Genomic DNA, 20309 nt, shown 5'->3' with positions numbered 1-20309 from the left:
CAAAGCCAAGAAGAAGGGATCTTCTAGTTACATAAGATTGTGATTGGTGATTCAAACTACCAAAATATTATTGACCTTAATTTGGTTAACAGAGAATGATGGAATTTATCTCCTCTTATCTTAAGTTCTTATTTATACTATTTGGCGTTTTAAATGTAAGAAGAATTATACAGATGTAAGCACTCACTATGGCACTCTGGCAGAATTGCTATTATTTGCCTTACCATAAAACTTTAAAGGTTTATGTTCTTCGTTCTTTCAAGGGGGAAAAAAGGAGAGATTTTCAAATTTAAAAAATCACATAAAAATTCATCTATGAAATGGTTTAAGGATTTATGAGTGTAAGTGCTTTGTTCAAATTATTACTGTCACAGTACCAGCCAAACTTAACCAGAGATATAAATTTTCCGAAAGGAAGGAAAATAACAAAAGAAAATTATTCTGTTACCATTGAAAAACAGAATAATCAACATGTTTTCCTGTTAAGTTAAAAAAAAAAAATGGTGAGCTCTAAAACCCCAAAATCTTTTATTACAAAAAGCAAGAAGCTAGGGGTCAATTTGGATTTAAATGAATATTAAATAATTTCCCTCTAATTAATTTTAATGATGTAAAATAAGTACGTCTTTGATGAAAGAAGTCACTAGGGTACAACCATTGTGAACATAGCTCAACATGTTGAGCCTTGTGATTTCTACCATTTCTTGGGTATCAGAAAAAGAGTTCCTACCCAGAATTGACTTATGACACTTCCCTATGCTCCCTTACCATCTCCCCCATCCCCAACCCCTACTCTATACCCCCACCCCTGGGCTAGGAGACATGATTAAAAGATACTTGGGAACTCTGAAATGTAAAACAAACTAACAATGGCAACATTCCCCAAATTGTGAAAAAATATACTAAAAGTAAAGGAAATGAAATAAAAGTATAAAAATCAAGCATCTGGGGCGCCTGGGTGGCTCAGTGGGTTAAGCTGCTGCCTTCAGCTCGGGTCATGATCCCGGGGTCCTGGGATCGAGTCCCGCGTCCGGCTCTCTGCTCGGCAGGGAGCCTGCTTCCCTTCCTCTCTCTCTGCCTGCCTCTCTGCCTGCTTGTGATCTCTGTCAAATAAATAAATAAAAATCTTAAAAAAAAAAAATCAAGCATCTGTCCTCTCTGGTTGGTAGATCTTGTAGTTTGATACTGGGAAAATGGTACCATATGGAGCCACCTAAAAGTTGCCCATTTACACCCAGTCTTTGTTGCCTGAACCACAGACCCACTGCATGCCACAGCATGACCCTGGGTCATAGAGAGGGACCCCTGAAAAAACCCTCGCCTTCTCCTTTTCTCTCCATAGGAATGGTGATCTAAGCTATCCAAACAAACTCTGGAGGTATGTTTACCTCCTGCATAAAAAGCTGGGAGATTGACTAACAATTACAGCCCATTAACAGTCCTTTCAGCTGGTTCTAGCCTTAAGTGAGTAGGTGTTGATGTATGGAAAAGAGGTATTTGAAAAAACATCTATATATGTTGTCGGAAGTTTCTAGCAATCTACAAGTTAGCTAGGAATTAACCAGCTCAGTTCAGTGTTCCCACTGAACTCTTTAAAAAACAAAAGTGTCGCTCTTTAAAAAACAAAAACAACAAAAAAGAAAACTTGTTTGACTTAAAATCCTGTTTGAATTCTTCTTTAAAGTGTGATCACCAGTGGTCAGTGGTTTAATCAATCCTGGCTATGCAGAGCAGCCACCATAAAAGCATCAAGTAATTAATTAAAGCACAGAGTTCAGTGACATTCTGGGTTGGAGAACAGTGCAGATCCAAGGAGAGTGGCTTGCCCAGAGAGCCTGGAAGCTCTGCCCCCTTCCCACATACCTTGCCCCATGCATTTTCCATCGGGCTGTTCCTGAGTTGTATCCTTTTTTAATAAGCCAGTAATCCAGTAAGTACAATATTTCTTAGTTCTGTGAGCCTCTCCAGCAAATTAAACCCAGGAAGAAGGGGGTTGTTGACATTTTCCATCTATACCTAGTCAGTCAAAAGCCCCGAGGACTAGCACCTGGTATCTAAAGTGGGAGATGAGGGGAGGGAGTTAGTCCTATAGGACTGAGCCCTCAATCTATGGGACCTGACACTCTTTCCAGTGTCAAATAGTGTCAAACTGAGTTAAATATGTGGGATACCCAAATAGCATTCATGAAGAACTAATTATTTGGTGTGAAAGAGAAAACACACATCAGACTGGTATCAGAATTCATAACCTTTGACTCGGATCCAGGACCAGTGAGAAGATATGCTCTGAAACTAGACTTCTAACTTGCTAGTGCCTGACAGTAAATCCTTATGTTAGCTTGGCTTAGTTTAGCAGAGAGACAGCATCTCTTCATACTCACTGCAGACGATGTAAACTTTTGAATTCTGTTACCTGAGGAGGCATCAAACCACTCAAATATAAATAAAATACAACTGTTGCCCCAAATTGTAATTTGACATTTATTTCCGTCTCTCTACTTGTGAAACAAGTCTTCGTCATCTCTCTGCAGAAGGTTGCCTGATACTGACCTCTTCCTTGAGCTCACTCTATGCCTTCTCTAGGATGCCTTACTGGTATTTTAAACTTAACCAGTGCTGAATGGAGCTGATGATCCCATTTCCACCATTACTTGCCAAATTACCTGCTTTAAACGGGCTCTACTTCCTTGTTTCCACATTTGCATAAAGCACATCTTCTCCCAAGTCACTTAAGCTTAAGCTCTTGGTCACCTCTGAGCACTGAGTCATGTATAGAATTGTTGAATCATTATAATTATAGATCTGAAACTAATAATAGGATTTGTTAATTATACTTGAATAAAAAATTGAAAATAAAGAAACACACACCAAGCAAGAACACAAAAGATATTGACCATCTTTAATTCCTTTCTTTCCATTGTCCCACCACCTCAGCCCCCATCTGAATTGTTACCTGCTTTGCTCACCCAGTGTGTCACATTCACCTTCATTCTTACCAGCGGCCCCTCTCCTCAAGCCATAACATTGTTAGATTTATCTTTAAACAGTTTTGATCAATTTCTGGCTCAAAAACCTTCCAGAGCTCCCTTACCAAACAAATGTCAAAATCTCCCCCTAAGTATTTAGACCCCTCCGTAACATTGGTTTAGCCTACAGGTTTTGCCTTGCCTCTTATTCCTCACTAAGATACAGACTCCACTGAAGTCAAGCGCCACTGTTTACGACTTCCCATACCTGCCCTGTGCACTTCCTGATTCTGTGCTTTTGTTCATGCTTTTCCTTCTGGGTAAAATGACTCTCTTCCAATCATCTTCTGCTAATGTCCTACAGATCCAATGCTATCTCCTCCATGAGGCATCCCTAGGTGCCCCCACCAAACATCACCTCTTTTTGGGGGGCGGTGACAATTCTATGGAAATTTTCAAGCTCCCTCATTCTTTTTAGAGCCAAAGAGCTTAAGTACTTAGAAACAATCTTAGAAACCCTTTGTCCCTGAAGCACTATCATTATGTACCAAAGACAAAGACTGAAGGAGTAAAGTTGTTTACTAAGTACCGCAGAGCTTGATAGCGGCAAAGCCAAGACCAGAAAAGTCTGAAAGTAAATCTGTCACCATTTCTACTATATCAAGATTTAAATACCTTTTGATCTGCATACGTATACAATTTACTAATAATCCGTTACAGCTGTGATTTCACATGGTTGCCTTTTTGTGTGCCCATCCTGTTTCTTCCACTTTATTCTGTGCCTCCAGCACACCAAGCATATTGTCCAGAATAGATGCTCATTAAAATATTGCTGTAGGATCAAATGAATGAATTTTGCTAGACTCAAAGTATCTCTAGGCTTGAGGATAGTCTGAAATCCTTTGGCCTGAGGACAGTGGCTATTGAGAGCTCATCCATTCTTTACTTAACCAGTATTTTTTTGAGTGGTTCAGATTACATATTGAATTCACAAAATGTGAACTTTTAATTGAATACCCCAAATATATTTTGAGACAAAGAAAAGAAACCAATATTAATGCATCTATCTCTTAGGCTGAATTAAATTCACTTTGATAATATACCATTAACTCAAATTCAAATTATTTATTATTGAATCATCACTGTAACCAGTGTAACCACTGTAACCAACTTAACTAAAGTAAGCTAATAATAGCAATCTAATTTTTCAGCTCGTACCATAAAATGTATCTAGGTACTTTCCTCCCTGCCTCACACTGGCATGTGTGTACACACACAAGCGTGTCACGTGACACGCACGCACGCACGCACGTGTGTGCAATCCACTTGCACCAAACTTATCTTTGAAAAATGGATTGCTGTAGCTCCAGAGGGAAGTTCTCTGATGGTGGTGAAGAATGAAGCCATTCATTATTGTGACAATTAAATTGTTATTACTATTGTCATTGTTATTTAAAGTCCCAATTGGGTGCCTGACTTTTTCTGCAGTAGAGTTATAAACAATGAATGCCGATCTTTAAAGTGTCAAGAGATCAAGTTAGTAGCTACATATGACTACCTAACAATCGCTCTTTCCAGATAGCTCTCAGCGGGGGATATAAAGCAATTGATAGCACTCTTCGGGACCAAGTGGAGAGATAACATTTCTACACTATATATATGGGGACGTGGTCTTGGTAGCCATCTGTCACAGAAACAGACTGACTTCAACCAACAGATTGCATCAAACTCATTTTCTAGACAAAGAAACTGAGGCTTGACAGAGAAGGAAGTATCAGCCCAGAGAGGGGATCATGAGCTCCCATAATTCACTTACCCCTAGGTTCCTGCACCCCTCATCCTTTTTTCTCTCAGTGTTTCAGGGCATTGTTCCTTCAGTTTGCACGAAGTTGGTTGGAGGTAGGCACCAAGGGTTTGATTGATACAGCAATTTGCATCTCAAGGCATTGCTCGATAAATACAGGGCAATGAAAGGCCACTCTCTCACAAACCAATTTCCCCCTCTGGGCTGACTTTAGAAGCTCATTGATGTCACTTCCTTCCTCAGTCAGCAAGTGAATTTTCTTTAATTCTCAAGACCAGCTGTCCATGCTGTCAACAGAAAGTTATTAAAATTCCTTTAAAGTGAATAAAAATAGCCTAAAAGCAAATGTACTTGGAAACAGGAAAGAATCAGTATGCAAAGTCCACAAACCTCTGAGCAAAATAATGTTGATCCAACCAGAGATTTCAAACATTGTATATTCAAGATGCTAGAAAAAATAATTAAAAGATGCTAAAACGCATACTTCTTAATCTTTTATTAGCAAAGGCTTATGCAGTTACAATTTATGCCCTAAATTCCATTGCTCTTTTTCAGATATGATTTGAATAAACTTGGGAATGACTTAGGTTTTCCTGGAGTGGGATTTCCTCCCTTTTTCCTGCATCGACCAGAGAACATGTACATCTCCACCAGCCTAAGACTACCCATAAGCAGGAGAAAAGAAAAATTATCATTAACCGCAGTCATAACCACTAGGGCTACAAAATAATTATATAATTTTATATTTTAAGTCATTAGAGTTTTAATAGCTAAAGGGAGGAGATGATTTTTCTTATGTTTAAATAACTGTAACTCACAGAAGTGGTCTATCTGGCTTCTGAGTCCCTGGGATCCTCTAGCGACTGAATGACCTCAGGAATTAGAAGCCTGCCCTGTTATCTTCTGAATCAGCCCTTGCCTTACCCCTCGATCCCCCAGCATGGCACCCACCTTGTTGTCTGAGCTGCACCTGACCTGGTAATTAAGTCCATCCGAAACATGGAAGTGTTTCCTGCCACTTCTACCACGAACTGTCACCTGCCTCTTCCTCTTTTGGACAGATGACCCAAATCCCGGACTCACTTGGATCCTTTGCCAAGGAAATCTGTATCCATCCTGTCTTGTCATCCCAAGACATGGCCCAGGTTTGTGTCTTGGGTTCCTACCTGTAGCTGGAGCCAGGGCTCTCCCAAGTGTATTACACTTACAGTTTTGGAAGTCAGACGTTCAAAATGAGTTTTACTAGACTAGAAGAAAGGTATGGCAAGACTGCATACCTTCAGGAGGCTTGAGGGGAGAATCCACTTCTTTCTCTTTTCCAAGTCTAGAGGCTGACCACCTTCCAGGCTCGTGGCCTCTTTTGGCCACGGCATCCCTCTGACCCCCACTTCCATTGTCACATCCCCTTTCCTCTGTCTTTGATTCTCCTACTTCTCTCTTAAAAGGGCCCTTGTGATGCCATTGCTCATATCCAGATAATCCCAGATAATCTTCCCATCTCAAGACCTTTAATTTAATCACATCTGTAAATTCCCTTTGCCATGTAAGGTACCACGTTCACAGGGTCCAGAGTTTAGGATATGGACATGGTGGGGGGGCATTATCCTATTTACCATATTTGCCGTGTCAGTTTTCATAACCTAGATATCTTCATTTTAGTTATGGGGACAAGCCCATAGGGCTCCCTTTATAACTTCTCTTTACATTCTGTTCCTTCCCCCCCCCCCCCCCCGTCTATTTGAGGACACCAGTCTCCTACACGTTCCCTTCACTGAAAACCTAGGGCTTGGCCTCGCTCCCTCTCCTGTACTTGCCACATCCACTTAGTCTCCAGAACTTACTTCAGGAAGTCCAGGCGTCCTTCCATCTCTGTTTTCCCTCCTGGGCTGAAAACCTCCTCCCTCCTGCTTGAGCACTGGACATGCTCATTGCTCTCTCTGCCTCCTGTCTCCCACTCCCCGTCATCCCGTCCTCCGCACAATCACCGAAGTCATCTTTCTCAAGTACGGCTTTGGTCACCTCACCCCCCTGCTGAAAAACCTCTGCTGGCTTTCCACAGCTTGAAAAACGCTTCTCAACCTCACCTCAAGCCAGCGACGCCCCAAAGCTGTTCTCTTACCCTCTTCTCACCCCCGCTACTTCTCACCTGCTCTGGTATACACTCTCATTCTCTAAACCACTAGAACCTCTCGAGATTCATGCAAATACACCCTCTTCTCGCCTCTGAGACTATTCTTCCTGTCACAACTCCCTGGAATGCCCGTCACTTATCCTTTGCCCACAAAATGCATGCTCCCTTCCTTCTAATCCTCCCAATTCTGGGGACAAGGAGATATTGTGAACTCTTTGTTATAGATGGCCAAACAGGCTGGGCATTCGTTAACTGGCCCCAAATCAGACACCTAGTAAATGGCAGGGCTGTGATTAGATGCCAGATTGTTCTCTGCTCTGTTCACTCGAGTCCAGTGGGCTGCTGCATTATTAGATGACGATGATCTGATTGCTTGGGCTCTCATTTTTCTCTTGAGTTACTTCAGAGTTCCCTCGGTTCCTAAGGAAACAAAAGGAAGGCTTTGTACTGCCGCTGCCACCCCAGGCTCCTCTCCTGCCTCTTCGCAGTTAGCAACAAGCATTGAGTGCTCTTTTCTTTTTTTATAATTTTTTAAATTTTTTTTATAAACATATAATGTATTATTAGCCCCAGGGGTACAGGGCTGTGAATCGCCAGGTTTACACACCTCACAGCACTCACCATAGCACATACCCTCCCCAATTGTCCATAAACCCACCCCCCTCTCTAGACCCCCCTACCCCCAGCAACCCTCAGTTTGTTTTGTGAGATTAAGAGTCTCTTATGGTTTGTCTCCTTCCCGATCCCATCTTGTTTCATTTGCTCTTTTCATAACTCCCAACCCCCTCACATTGCATCTCCACTTCCTCATATCAGGGAGATCATAATGATAATTGTCTTTCTCCGATTGACTTGTTTCGCTTAGCACAATACCCTCTAGTTCTATCCACGTTGTCGCAAATGGCAAGATTTCATTTCTTTTGATGGCTGCATAGTATTCCATTGTATATATACACCACATCTTCTTTATCCATTCATCTGTTGATGGACATCTAGGTTCTTTCCATAGTTCAGCTATTGTGGACATTGCTGCTATAAACATTCTGGCGCACATGCCACTTCGGATCACTACGTTTGTATCTTTAGGGTAAATACCCAGTAGTGCAATTGCTGGGTCGTAGAGTAGCTCTATTTTCAACTTTTTGAGGAACCTCCATGCTGTTTTCCAGAGTGGTTGCACCAGCTTGCATTCCCACCAACACTGTATTGAGTGCTCTTTTTATTTATTTTTTTTAAAGATTTTATTTATTTGACAGATGGAGATCACAAGTAGGCAGAGAAGCAGGCAGAGAGAGAGGAGGAAGCAGGCTCCCTGCTGAGCAGAGAGCCCCATGTGGGACTCGATCCCAGGACCCTGGGATCATGACCTGAGCCGAAGGCAGAGGCTTTAACCCACTGAGCCGCCCAGGCGCCCCTGAGTGCTTTTTTTAAAATGCACATTTGACCACATAGTTCCAATGTTCCTCCCCACACCCTGCCCTAAATTTCCTTAATAACTGACTTCCCACAGCTCTTGCAATGATCATAAATCTCCCAGAAGTGGTCTATGTTACTTGCTTCCCTGCCTCATATTACACCACACACCCTATGTCTCTACTCTGGCCATGATGGCTTCCTCTCCATGCCTTGGACCCGCCCTGCTCCCCCTTGTAGCCTGACTTTGCACATGCTCTTCCTTATGCTGGATGTTCTACTCCTTTTTCTAGGCAAGACTAGTGCTCTAACTCAAAAGGCCAAGCTTTTTCCACAAATCATGTTGCCTCTTCTTCAAACATTCTGTGTATAATCCAACACAAGATATCTAATTATTAAAACATATCAAGAGTATCTCATAGAGCAATGCCATTAAGAAAGGAAGGAAATGGGTTCTTATTATCTGAAGACTCCAAGATTGGCCCCTGGCATTTTGTAACAGTGGCGTGATAGTCCACTCTTAACGCTGTCATTCCAATTTCTGTGCTCCTTACACTTCTGCCGTATCTCATAAAACACTTGGCCTAGTGCTTGAATCCTTAGTGAAATGCTCAAATGTGCTTTTTTTGGTTCATTAATTGATTAGTAAATATCAATTATTCATTACATGTCTTAAAAAAAAAAGTTTGGCAGTTTGTTGAACAACTAATCTTGCAACTATCATACAACCCAGTGATTGTTCTCCTGGGCATTTATCCCAAAGAAATAAAGCCTCAGCCTCACAAAAAAGCCTGCATGCAAATGTTGATAGATGCTTTATTCATAATAGCTAGCAACTACCCAGATGACCTTCAGTGGGTGAGTGGCAACACACACCTTGTCCCTCCACACCATGGAATACTATGCAGCAATGAAAAGGAAAGATTGCACAGGAATACACAGGCCAACATGGCTGCCTCTCTGGGGAACTCTGCTGAGTGTGGAAAACCAACCTCAAAGGTTATAATGGAGGATTCTATTCATACAATATTCCTGAAATGGATGGAGAACAGATTAGTGGTTGCCCAGGGCTAAAAGGAGGGAGGGGGTGGTAGGAAATAGGTGGGGCTCTAAGAGCACACCAGGAAGGATCCTCGCAGTGATGAAAATGCTCTGGGTCCTGACTGCATCAGTGTCAGCATCCTAGCTTTTGATCTACCAGATGTTACCATCAGGGAAAACTGGGTAAAGGGTACCCAGGATCGGTCTGTATTGTTTCCTAAAATTGCAAGTGACTACACAGTTACCTTATTTAAAATAAGAATAAAATAAAAGTAGTAAAAATAAAAATAAAATAAAATAATAAAATAAAAATTTTTAAGGACATGTTTAATCAAGTGTGTATCATACCAAGATGTTCACAAGCATTTAATAACTCTAGTGGTGCAAAATTTCTTCTTTCCCCTCTTTCTTGGTTGGTTGGTTTGTTGATTATTTATTATTACTAAGGATTTTTTTTTCTTCTACATAAGACATGACACTGATCGTTTTCAGGCTGTTTTCACCATGAAGCTTTACCATTTTAGCATCTTTATTCTTTATATCTTTGTTACCTTTCATACGTTACCATGATTTTTTTTTGTCCTGACCAAGATACCTTTCATAAAACTGTTGGTTTTCATTTTAATCTCTGCGGCACTGTAACAACAGTGTATAATAACGTCTTTATTATCTTCAGGAGTAAAAGAAAAGATTTTAAAAGTAGTGCTCGTGCCACCTGCCATGTTAGAGCTCCTTCTCTGGTCCTCAAAGTTCCAGGAGCTCAGTGTTCATATTATACTTGAACAGGTTGTCATGGTTTGGAAACCTTTGATTGGCTGTTGTTCAAGTTTTTACTCAGTCCTTTTTTCTCTCCACTTCTCTGCCAAAGTTTCATGCAGTCTTCGGGTATCACTCTTACTGGATGTCCCCTCCATTCTCTAACATTTTTGCCTCATGTGGTTTATTTAAGATTTGGCTTTTTTTTTTTTCCTCCCAATTTTTGGAGTGATCATAAAGGTCCATATCGCAATATAAGTGTTTACGCAGATAGCCCTTGACTGCTTTGGTATTTGCATGAGAACAGAGCGGGATCAGTACTGCATTTTATTCATTTTTCACACTTTAATGTCACATTTATTTTTGCTTTCTCTTTCAGTGACTAGAGAAAAAATCCAGGAACATGTCACCGACCAGGTATTTCTTCCCTTCTCATAAATTGTAAAGTTATGCTTTAGATGTTAATAGTTAAGCATTTGTAAATATGGAAAAAAAAAGTTTTGCTAATTATTAAGTATTAGCAATAATAAGTATTATTATTAAGTATGAGCAATGCCGTTGGTTCTGAGAACAAATACATTGGTCAGACATGGATGATCATCTGCTTTCTCTGTCTCCCCATCTCCTTCCTTCCCCCCACACACCCCCCCGAAGGAAACAGTGAAGTAAAACCCTGCCAGTTCTGATTTGCAAGGGTTCCCCTGAACATATCATGACCTCTGCATTGATATTCTCATGGCTACAAATAGACACTTGTATCTAATTTTCCCTTAACTGAGTGACTCCCCTGTGTGAGCTTCCCAAGTTTTAAATTGGCCAGCTGTAAGTCACTCCCTCCCAAAGAGTTCCAAACAGAACCCCTCCCAGGGGAAATATACAAGTTGACTTTCCATTCTGATCTTTGATTTCTATGCAGCATGGTTAGCCAGCGTCTTCCTGTCTGCTTCACTGCTTTCCTACCCAGTCTTGTTACAGACTTATTTTTATTTGCTGGTAGATGGAGTCACTCTGTGTCACTTTGAAGGGAGTTGACTACAGCCACCCATAAAACCAAGGGAGAACTTCACCAAACCCTGTCTTCCCCCACCCCACCTCTTCTTTCCATAGGTGATAGGACTGTCATTCCCCAAAGGCTGCCTGTGCCACCACACTCCAGGAGAGCCAATAGCGGCATGCTTGGGCTCCACTCGCAAACACAAATCTCCATGTCCTTTTATTTTTTAATGATTTTTCCCCGGGCATAAATTATAACTCACCCTTGCCAAGGAGAAGAGTGGTAAGTCTACTTTTAAACCAGTCAAGGGTACATTTTCCAAAGTCTTCTAATGCCCTCCCAAGTAAATTCCAAGTCTAGCCCTCATTGTCATTCCACCCCAATTAAGTTCTAGCTTTACCTAATCTGTGCCAGATGCCCTGTAACTCATCAAGCTCTAAAAATAGTTAACTCATTAGGCTAATGTACTATACCACAAGTTCAGGAGGCAAAATTTAATGCTGATCAGGTACCATTTTGCTTTTGCCTGTAATTGGATATGTTGACTGATAGCAGCAGCCATCTTGATATTTGAAACTGCCATCATTGTGCAATGGAAAAATCAGTGAGCCATTTCAAGTAGTTTATTTGCTTTTTGAGCTTCATTTCTTGATCACTATATTTTCAGTTATTTGTATGTGCTCAAGTAGTTTGGTAAGGCTGAGCAACAGTTAACCGGTAAAGTTTATTGCTACCATTTTTATTTATTTAAGTCACATAGGGAATACCTGTTTTCTTTATTATGTTAACAAGTTAAAGCAGTTGACCAACACATATATTAAGGCCACCTCTTATGGGCAGATTTTCATTTCCTATACTTTACTTCTTTTTACATTTGGCTAAACTAACAGAATATGTGGACACCAAAATAGAACACCAAATATTTACTTGTAATCTGAAACACTGATGTGTTGCCAGATGAAATCATAATGGTTTCCAGTCCCAATAAGAGAGTGAGATTCTTTGGACTTTAACATAATAACGAATGGTCTTCAGTACATTCATTATACAAGGAAGGGTCTTAAGTATATTTTGTTATTCAGTCGTTCTCAGAACAGACAGTTGTGTTGTTCACTGTCTGCAGCTGGTATGTCTCATTTTACAATAGGATTTCTATTCTTTCTTCTCCCAAGTAGAGAAGAGCTCTCCACTCTCACGAACACACAGACAGTACAATACAAAGAGGCACCTTACACCTCTAATTTATTGATTTTGGCAGAGAACCAAGAAATGAAGTCACACCCCTTCTTTAAATCACTGGGCCAACCCCGCCCCCCATATTTGGCTTTTAAAAAACAAATTTGAAAACTCACTTTGGATGATCAATACAGTGTTCTTTATCAGAAAAGAATGTAAAACGGAGCACTGTTGAGCATTAATCTTTGCCCCTAAATCCTTCCCATCGGGCACTATAGATTGTGTAATTAAATTGAAACTGAAAATCGAGTCCTTTTTTTTCTTTTTTTCTTTTTCTTTTTCCATTAAGTTAAGTGACGAATTGCACACCAATGTGAGGAATCAGGGCTGGGGCGGATGGAAAGCTCCAGTCCCTTGGCCAATAGCCAGCCTGCATTTTTAGCCGAGAGCAATTTTACCACACCTGAGCTCTGAGAACAAACAACTATTTGAGTTCTCTGGAGGGAACGCTGGATTCTTTCCTGTGTAATTCACTGGGGAAATTAGTATGCTTTTTTAAAGTAACTTGTTAACGCAGCTTGTTTACGAGAAGAGGACAAAAATGAGCAGTGAACCGCTTGGCAGCTTATGTCCCAGAATGGGATGAAAGCATGACCCATTTTTTCAGCTGTCTCTTTGGCAGTTCGGTGCTGCAACCATTTCCTCTCTGAAAAATGTTCCTTCTAGAGATGAAATCTCCTTTAGGTTTTCTGAATAATTTTTACCAGGGGAGATGAAAGATAATACCCTAAAATGCTACCAAAAATACCTTTGAAACCTCTATTAGAATATCGCCCATACAGAATGGGAATACGGTGCATAAAACCTTCTCACTTCAACTTGGAAACTGCCTTCTTACAGAGTAGTCAAGGGAAACCTGTAGTAAATTAATACCTTCTGTGTATGCCTTTTTGAATAGTAGGTGATTGAAACCCATTGTGAATTAGGACTTTGTTTTTACATGGCGAGGTGACAGAGAGGGGCTTCATTTCTTGTGGAGAGGACATGCACGTTGGGGAGAACATCCCCACCCAGGCGCTGGTGGGGACAAAGGCTCGCCCTCCCTGAATGCCCAGTTGAGAAAGAGCCAGCCCTGTTGCTGTGCCATGAAAGCTGTGCGTTCGTTCCTAGGGCTGTGGTAACAAACTCCCACCAACTGGGTGCTTTCAAACAATGGAAATGGGTTTGTCTCTGTTCTGGAGGCTAGAAGTCCAAAAAATCCAGGTGTTGATAGGACTCCCTGCTCCCCCCCCAAAACCTGTAGGAGAGGATCCCCCCTCCTTGCCTCATCCTAGCTGCTTGGTGGCGGCCGGCAATCCTTGGTGTTGACTTCCAGCTTCTGTCTCTGTCGGCACGTGGCATCTCCCTGCGTGTCTCTTCTCTCTCTCTCTCTCTCTCTCTCTCTTTTTTAAGATTTATTTTATTTCTCTGAGAGAGAGAAAAAGACAGAGAGAGTGGGGGGGGAGGGGCAGAGGGAGAGAAGCTTCAAGCAGATTCGCGGCAGAGTGCAGACTTGGAGGTGGGACTTCTGATCCTGAGATTATGACCTGCGCCAAAACTGAGAGTCAGGATGTTTAACCAACTGAGCCACCCAGGCACCCCATCTCTTCTCTTCTTATGAGGACACCAGCCATATGGGGTTATGGTGCCATCTTAATGACCTCATCTTAACTCGATGACATCTGCAAGTACGCTCTCTCCAAATAAGGTCACACTGACAGGTGTCAGGAGTTAGGAATTATATATACCCATCTGGGGGATACAGTTCAACTATAAAAATCTGGGGACCTCTGAGTGATCCTTGAACCCAACTTTCCCTTTGACCCCTGATCATTTATGATGACTTCCTGACACCCCTCCCTCCAGCTCCTCCTCTGCCCAGCCCTCCCCCACCCTGCACCTCTTCTTCCAGACCCTCATCTCCTTTGCTCCCTGTAACTCTCCTGCTTCTGTTCACCGCCTTTCCATTCACCTTCCCTGCTGCTCCTCTTTGCTTTCTAAAATACCAACGCTCTGTATCCATCTTCTGCTGCAAAACAAAAATCAAACTGAAACACCTCCCCCACATTTAGCAGTGATGACGAGCCCTCCTTGTGCATTATACTCCCATATGAGGTTTTGTTGCACAAACCCGAGACTGAACTCCTTCCCCACCCCAAGAATTCTGGGTCAGGAGTTGGGTTCAGACCTAGCACAACCCTTAGACCAGGCCAAAAGGGGTCATATACTTTCCAAGACCCCAGACATCACAAACGCAGAAATGCAAAGACTTTTTTTCTTTGGAGCATGGTGTTTTATTGAAGTTTGATACTCAGCAGAGGGCACCTAAAATAGGGGCATCAGGACAGAGCAGCTGAGTCAGGCCCCCTCGTCCAGTGGAGTGGGGCTTGGTTTGGAAACCAAGGAAGGAGGGGCTTCAATAGCTTTAAGGTGTACTTCTGCCCTTCTCTCTGCTTTGGAGAGAAGTGGAGTGGGGGATACAGTTTTGGGTGATATTTAGAAACGTCTCGCAATCCTGAGGTCAGAAAAGTGAGTTGTGAGGTAAGTGAAGCATGATCCCTGCCCCCACCCCACCCTGGCCAAGGAACCTAAAGAGACTGAGTCATCCACCTCCTTCAGCAGATCTAGTCTCTGGCCTGACTATGGCTTCTGCCTTGACTTCCTCCTAAAGGTCCACAGACCACTCAAGTCGTCAGTGGCAGGGTGGCTCCCCGGGAGAGTAGGTCTCCTATGGCCTCCAGGCCCAGGACGGTCCCCTTCTGGACAAGCTGCAGACCCTGGGTGAAAATGAGGGCCACGTATTGGGTATTGGTTACTTAGAAAATTCGAAATATTTAGACACACAGTATGTGGGCCTCCATTCGTGCTCTTGCTCTGGGCCCAAAAATGTTGAGAATGATTCTGCTCACACACCTGCAGCTTTGAAACTCAATATGTGAGTGTCATAAAAAGCCCAGATTGAACCCACTCATATATTGTCTATAGGATAAAACCCTAGCCTTTGAGTATGAAACCCAGGGCCTTGTGACCCCATAATACTTTGGACAGCAAGCTCCTCCCTAGATTCATTTCCCATTCTGCTCCTTTCTGTAAAACGATTGTGTGCTATAGAAACCTGTTCCACGAACATCCTAACCCCTTTTCCTGCACATGCAAAATTTACTCATATTACAAGACCTAACTTAAATACGACCTCTTCCATGAAACTCTCCTTCATCATGTGGCTGAGAATAATTTCTCCCTCTTCTATGCTCCCATACTATTTTTCAGTCCTTTTGCTACTGATCCTTGCATGTTCTACTCTAGTTTCCAATTATCTGTCCCTATATGATTTTGTAACTGGATGATCTAATCCTAATGAGACAAAGTCATGTTTGGTTCATTTCAGTGTCTACCATTAGACCTTGCACATCATAAATAACCAACCAATTGCTGGTCAAATGTAAATTTTTCAAGTCACCAAATTATTGTCTGGATAGCCAGAGGGATGCTAAATGTGGGCAGCCCACTCCCTATACACGGTGCTGCTCTAAATGGTTGTGTCATTGATACCTACACGATGGGAACCAAGTGTTGTCCTTTGCCCTCCTCAGCAAGAAATCTCAGCTAGAAACAGAAAGGATAAGCTAAGAATGCACATGGTCTCTATGAATAATGGTCCCACTGTCAGAGGGATGAAAGAATCAAAGGACAGGGGGACCCCCACACCTCTATTTTATCTTTGTGTCCACATCCCGCCACAGCCTATAGAATGTTAAATGGTTTGCTTGGGTCAAGACATAAGCACCGGATTTTTTTTTTTCTTGAATGAATTTCTCGAATTTCAGTGTAGCATGAACTTCACAACTTCTAAATTTAAAGTGGGATTCTATTACCTCGCACTATTCTTATCAAAATGGCCATGCACTCAAGGAGAAAACTTTGACCTAAAGAGAGTTTTTCACTTCAAGTTTAGCACTAATGGAACTCATAAAGATCCCACCCCCCTCATTCTCTTTGAAGATTACCTTCCAGAACTGGAAGTTATGCTTTAGAAAAGCTGTCCGATTTATGAGCCTTTTTAAAGAATGCTTGAAAGCAAGACTGAAAGGCTCCCAAAGTGATAGTAGCGTGCATAGTGTTTAACAAAGCAGGATTTATAAAAGATGATCTTTATTAAAGGTCAGATGGCTTCTTATCTAGAAAATACGTAGGTGTAAATGTCAAAAGGCTGGGGCTCACCTCTTTAATCGGAAGCCAAGGAAATTAAAATATTGTGTAAGGGTGTCTGAGGAAACAGACAACAGAGAGCGGTCTGTGGAAATAAACCCTTAAGACAGAGGGAGGATGAGAAAATGGCCCTCGGGTACTTTAAAAGCATGAGCACTTGAAGCAAATAATGACGGAGATTAAGAGAATTGTTTATTAGCAACACTGCATGATCTATTAGCAATCAAATATGCAGATAGTTCTCACTCAAGCACTCAAAATGCGTCTGAATAATTGCGACCACTGATTGTGCCAGCCACTCAATGCTCCATCTCATTTATCTGTCACAACAACACTATGAGGATACATATTTTAACCTCCTTTTTCTACAGGTGGAAACTCAAGCTTGAAAGATTTCATAATTTTTCAGGTTCTGCAATGCTTTGCACTCAATTATTAATAATACCAGTCAACGCTGTTACTAGGCCCTTGATGAGCTTTCTGTGTGCAGGCACAAGGCTCAATTTTACATAAAATTATCTCATTTAAACCTCATTTAAACCTTACAAGCAGTGATCTTGCAAGGTAGGTACAAATCAAGGGATTCATGGTTCATTAAGTGGCTTGCCCAAGATCGCACGTCAGGATTGAAATAATGGAACTTGACCATGTAAGCACCACCCACTATTCTATACTGCTTGAAATACCTTTATTTAAAGTCACCTGGCTGGTGAGTGGCAGAGTCGGAATCAGAATCCAGATATATATCATTCTGAATTTCTCTTCACTGTTGGTCTATATTGCTACTTGTTCTGAAAGTTTTCCTATTAACTCAATGATCCCACCATGACCACCCTAATCTGGCACCCCAATTTTGACACTAATCCTGAAGCCAATGATGGTGAGACCCTAGAACACAGATAACCCAGTGAAATGGATCCCACGAATGATTTTCTTGTCAATCTGTTTTCCTTCTTTTTCTTCCCCTCTTTTGAGTTTTTCTAATCACATCCCTCCCTCCTTGCTAGCACTTTGGAGCTCAAGATGAATAATTTGGGTAATAGGAATTTTTCAGCTTAGCAGATTTTATGAGCCAAAATGGTTAGCACCTCGTTTGGGATTATTCTCTCCACGCGGAGCAACGAGCTTCAGCAGCCAAGTTCTAGGTGCCAAGAGTGCAATGATTAGCATTCCCCAGCTCAAACACCACCTCCAAGTGGAATGTCTCTTTTTCATTTCTATGATTAAAGCTTTGATCAAAATGGGCCACGAAGCCAACATGTCATCCTTGTTTGGTATATACTCGAAACCACAGGGTTTGGTTTGGTTTTGATTTTGTCTACCTTTAAACTATTTTCCCCATATTGCTCTTTCTCCTCATGATAGGAATTGAGTAAGTCATCAAGTGAAAACTTGGTATCTTTGGGATTGTGGGAAAGAGGTGCTTAAGGGGTCATCATTTTGAGTAAAAGTGGCTGGTTGCCATAAAAATTTATGTTTTAAGAAGTAGTGATCAAAGGGGGTGCCTGGGTGGCTCAGTGTGTTAAAGCCTCTGCCTTCGGCTCAGGTCATCATCCCAGGGTCCTGGGATAGAGCCCCACATCGGGCTCTCTGCTCAGCAGGGAGCCTGCTTCCCCCCTCTTTCTCTGCCTGCCTCTCTGCCTGCTTGTGATCTGTCAAATAAATAAATAAAATCTTAAAAAAAAAAAGAAGTAGTGATTAAGGGATCAGAAGTATTTTTGTAGTGTATACCTGTCATTGCTTAATTCAGATGTACTCCGTATTTCCTTTGCATTTTAAAACTTTAAATACTGTTTGATCTTTATCAGTGTGAATTTCACTATTTCCAATATTTGGCCACCCTACATATTTCTAAAACCCCCCAAAAGGAAAAAAAGACAAGAAGTGATCATTAATACTAGACCAACTCTCCAGAAACCACATTATATATACAGTTTAAACCCCCTCAGTGCAGATTCCCTGGGCATCCATCAAGAGATTCCTTTTGAGTTTTTGTGAACCTTTCTGTGTACCTGCATTTTGTTGAGGAAATGTTCCTTGGTCTTTTGTCAAAATCTCAGGAGTCAAAGAAAGTGTCCTGGAGAGTTTTTCTACCTCTCAGTAGAGATAAAAAGTGATCCCACTTATTTCTTTCATTATGCATAACTTGAAACCAATATCATTTCAACTTTATTTGTAAAGTAGTACTTACAGAGAACCGATTTCTGTTCTTGTAAAATATACAGAAGAGTAGTGAAAATTCAGAGTACCAGAAAGGATCCCTAGTGAAAGCTACCTTGTGTTTATTATCCTCCCTGTGGAAAAAGTTATTATTCACAGAAATGTTATGTTACATTCCATGGTCAATCATCAAACAAGGAAGGAATAAACGCGATTCTTCACTGTTTCATCATGGGTATGCGCCTTGCTCAAAATGTATTAAAGGGGAGTATTTTCATCATGCTATTACTGAATAATTAAATTAGGCCAATGTTCTGTGGATGTGGAATAATGTAATTTACTTTGTTGAATGATTAGCCAATCAGATTTCTCTCATTTTCTAAGGCAATGGATTGACTAAAATGTGACCATAAACAAAATAGATTTTATTAGGCATAATCTACTTTGTAAACAAATGAAATTAATTCTCTGCCTGACCTAAAGCTTTGAAAATGAAAGACCAAAATTGAACACATGCTTCCAATTTTGGTTCTGTTACTAAGATGACACTTAATATAAAAGTTACAATTTAACTTCCCCCCAAGTATTCCATACTTGATACTAAATGACTCTTAGAAATATGTTCATCAACAGATGGGAGCCACTTATGGCCTCATAAGCTCCAAAGCAAGTGAAATTATCTCAGCAAAATAGAAAGATTACAAGAAAGCCTCATCTGGTTATCTCAGAGATGATTAATGCATTGCATATTGGTTCAATGGCGCAATGAATATTGACAGATAATCACCCTTCCTCATATGAAAGAAATACGGAGGAGATGAATGCTACTCATGTATGTTTTTAATCAATCAATAAGCAATTTTAGTACATGCCCTATGCTTGGAGCTGAGCTTAGTGCGACGAGATGTGGAGGAAAGTGCCAGCACCGACACTCTTCTAAGGGGATTGTCTCTCTTGGAAGAGAAGACTAACACGCCTTAAGTGCTGCATAGAATGACAGACTGTGTTATTGCTTACTTGCTCTTAACCACCCAGTATAGACACTGTGGGAGTTTGGAGAAGTCAACAGTCAATGAAAAGAGGCCAGGAAAGGATCATGGAGAACTTGAAACCACATTTATTTAGATTTGATTCAGCGGGAAGTACAATGAGCTGGCAACAAAGTTTTGAGAGTTGAGAAATGACCTCGGGAAAATGAGTGTGGAATTTTCTTAAAACCATATCCTGTATTTTCCTTTTTGCTCTGTCTCCAGTGGTACCAGTCACCAGCCTCTCTCCAGGCTACTCTGCTTCCCCTCCTGCCAGGCCCCCGGTCCATTCTCCACTGGGCGGGGAGAGTGAGCTTTATAAAACATTAGTCACATCATGTTCTTGACCTCTCTGAGACCTCCAGCAGCTAATATGATGCTTCTGATGAGACCCAGGGTCCTTCCTATGCTCTCCACCATCTGATTGTCCTACAAGATAGGGTCCCACCCTCCTCTTCGATTTCCTCTTGTGTCACTGTGCCCCTCCCGCTCATGCAACAACCACACGGGCCCTGCCCTCCGTCCTTCCACCTGGCCTGTCTCACCCTCACACGAAGACCCTTTCACTCGCTACCCCTGACAGACATGCTTG

The 20309-nt window shown here is 41.6% G+C and overlaps 1 protein-coding gene across 1 annotated transcript in view; it reads left to right on the top strand.

The window, feature by feature from the left end:
• Window positions 1-20309, top strand: part of LOC111142738 (carbohydrate sulfotransferase 9) — a 185935-nt gene that overhangs the window by 148014 nt on the left and 17612 nt on the right. The window contains 1 exon segment of the mRNA XM_022496030.1: window positions 10491-10528. Coding sequence (XP_022351738.1) covers window positions 10491-10528 — 38 coding nt within the window.

This window comes from Enhydra lutris, unplaced genomic scaffold, assembly GCF_002288905.1.
Source record: "Enhydra lutris kenyoni isolate GAN:26980312 unplaced genomic scaffold, ASM228890v2 scaffoldscaffold8, whole genome shotgun sequence".
Taxonomy (NCBI): Eukaryota; Metazoa; Chordata; class Mammalia; order Carnivora; family Mustelidae; genus Enhydra; species Enhydra lutris.
The sequence above is the reverse complement of the archived record's forward strand: the minus strand, read 5'-3'. Positions and strand labels throughout refer to the sequence as shown.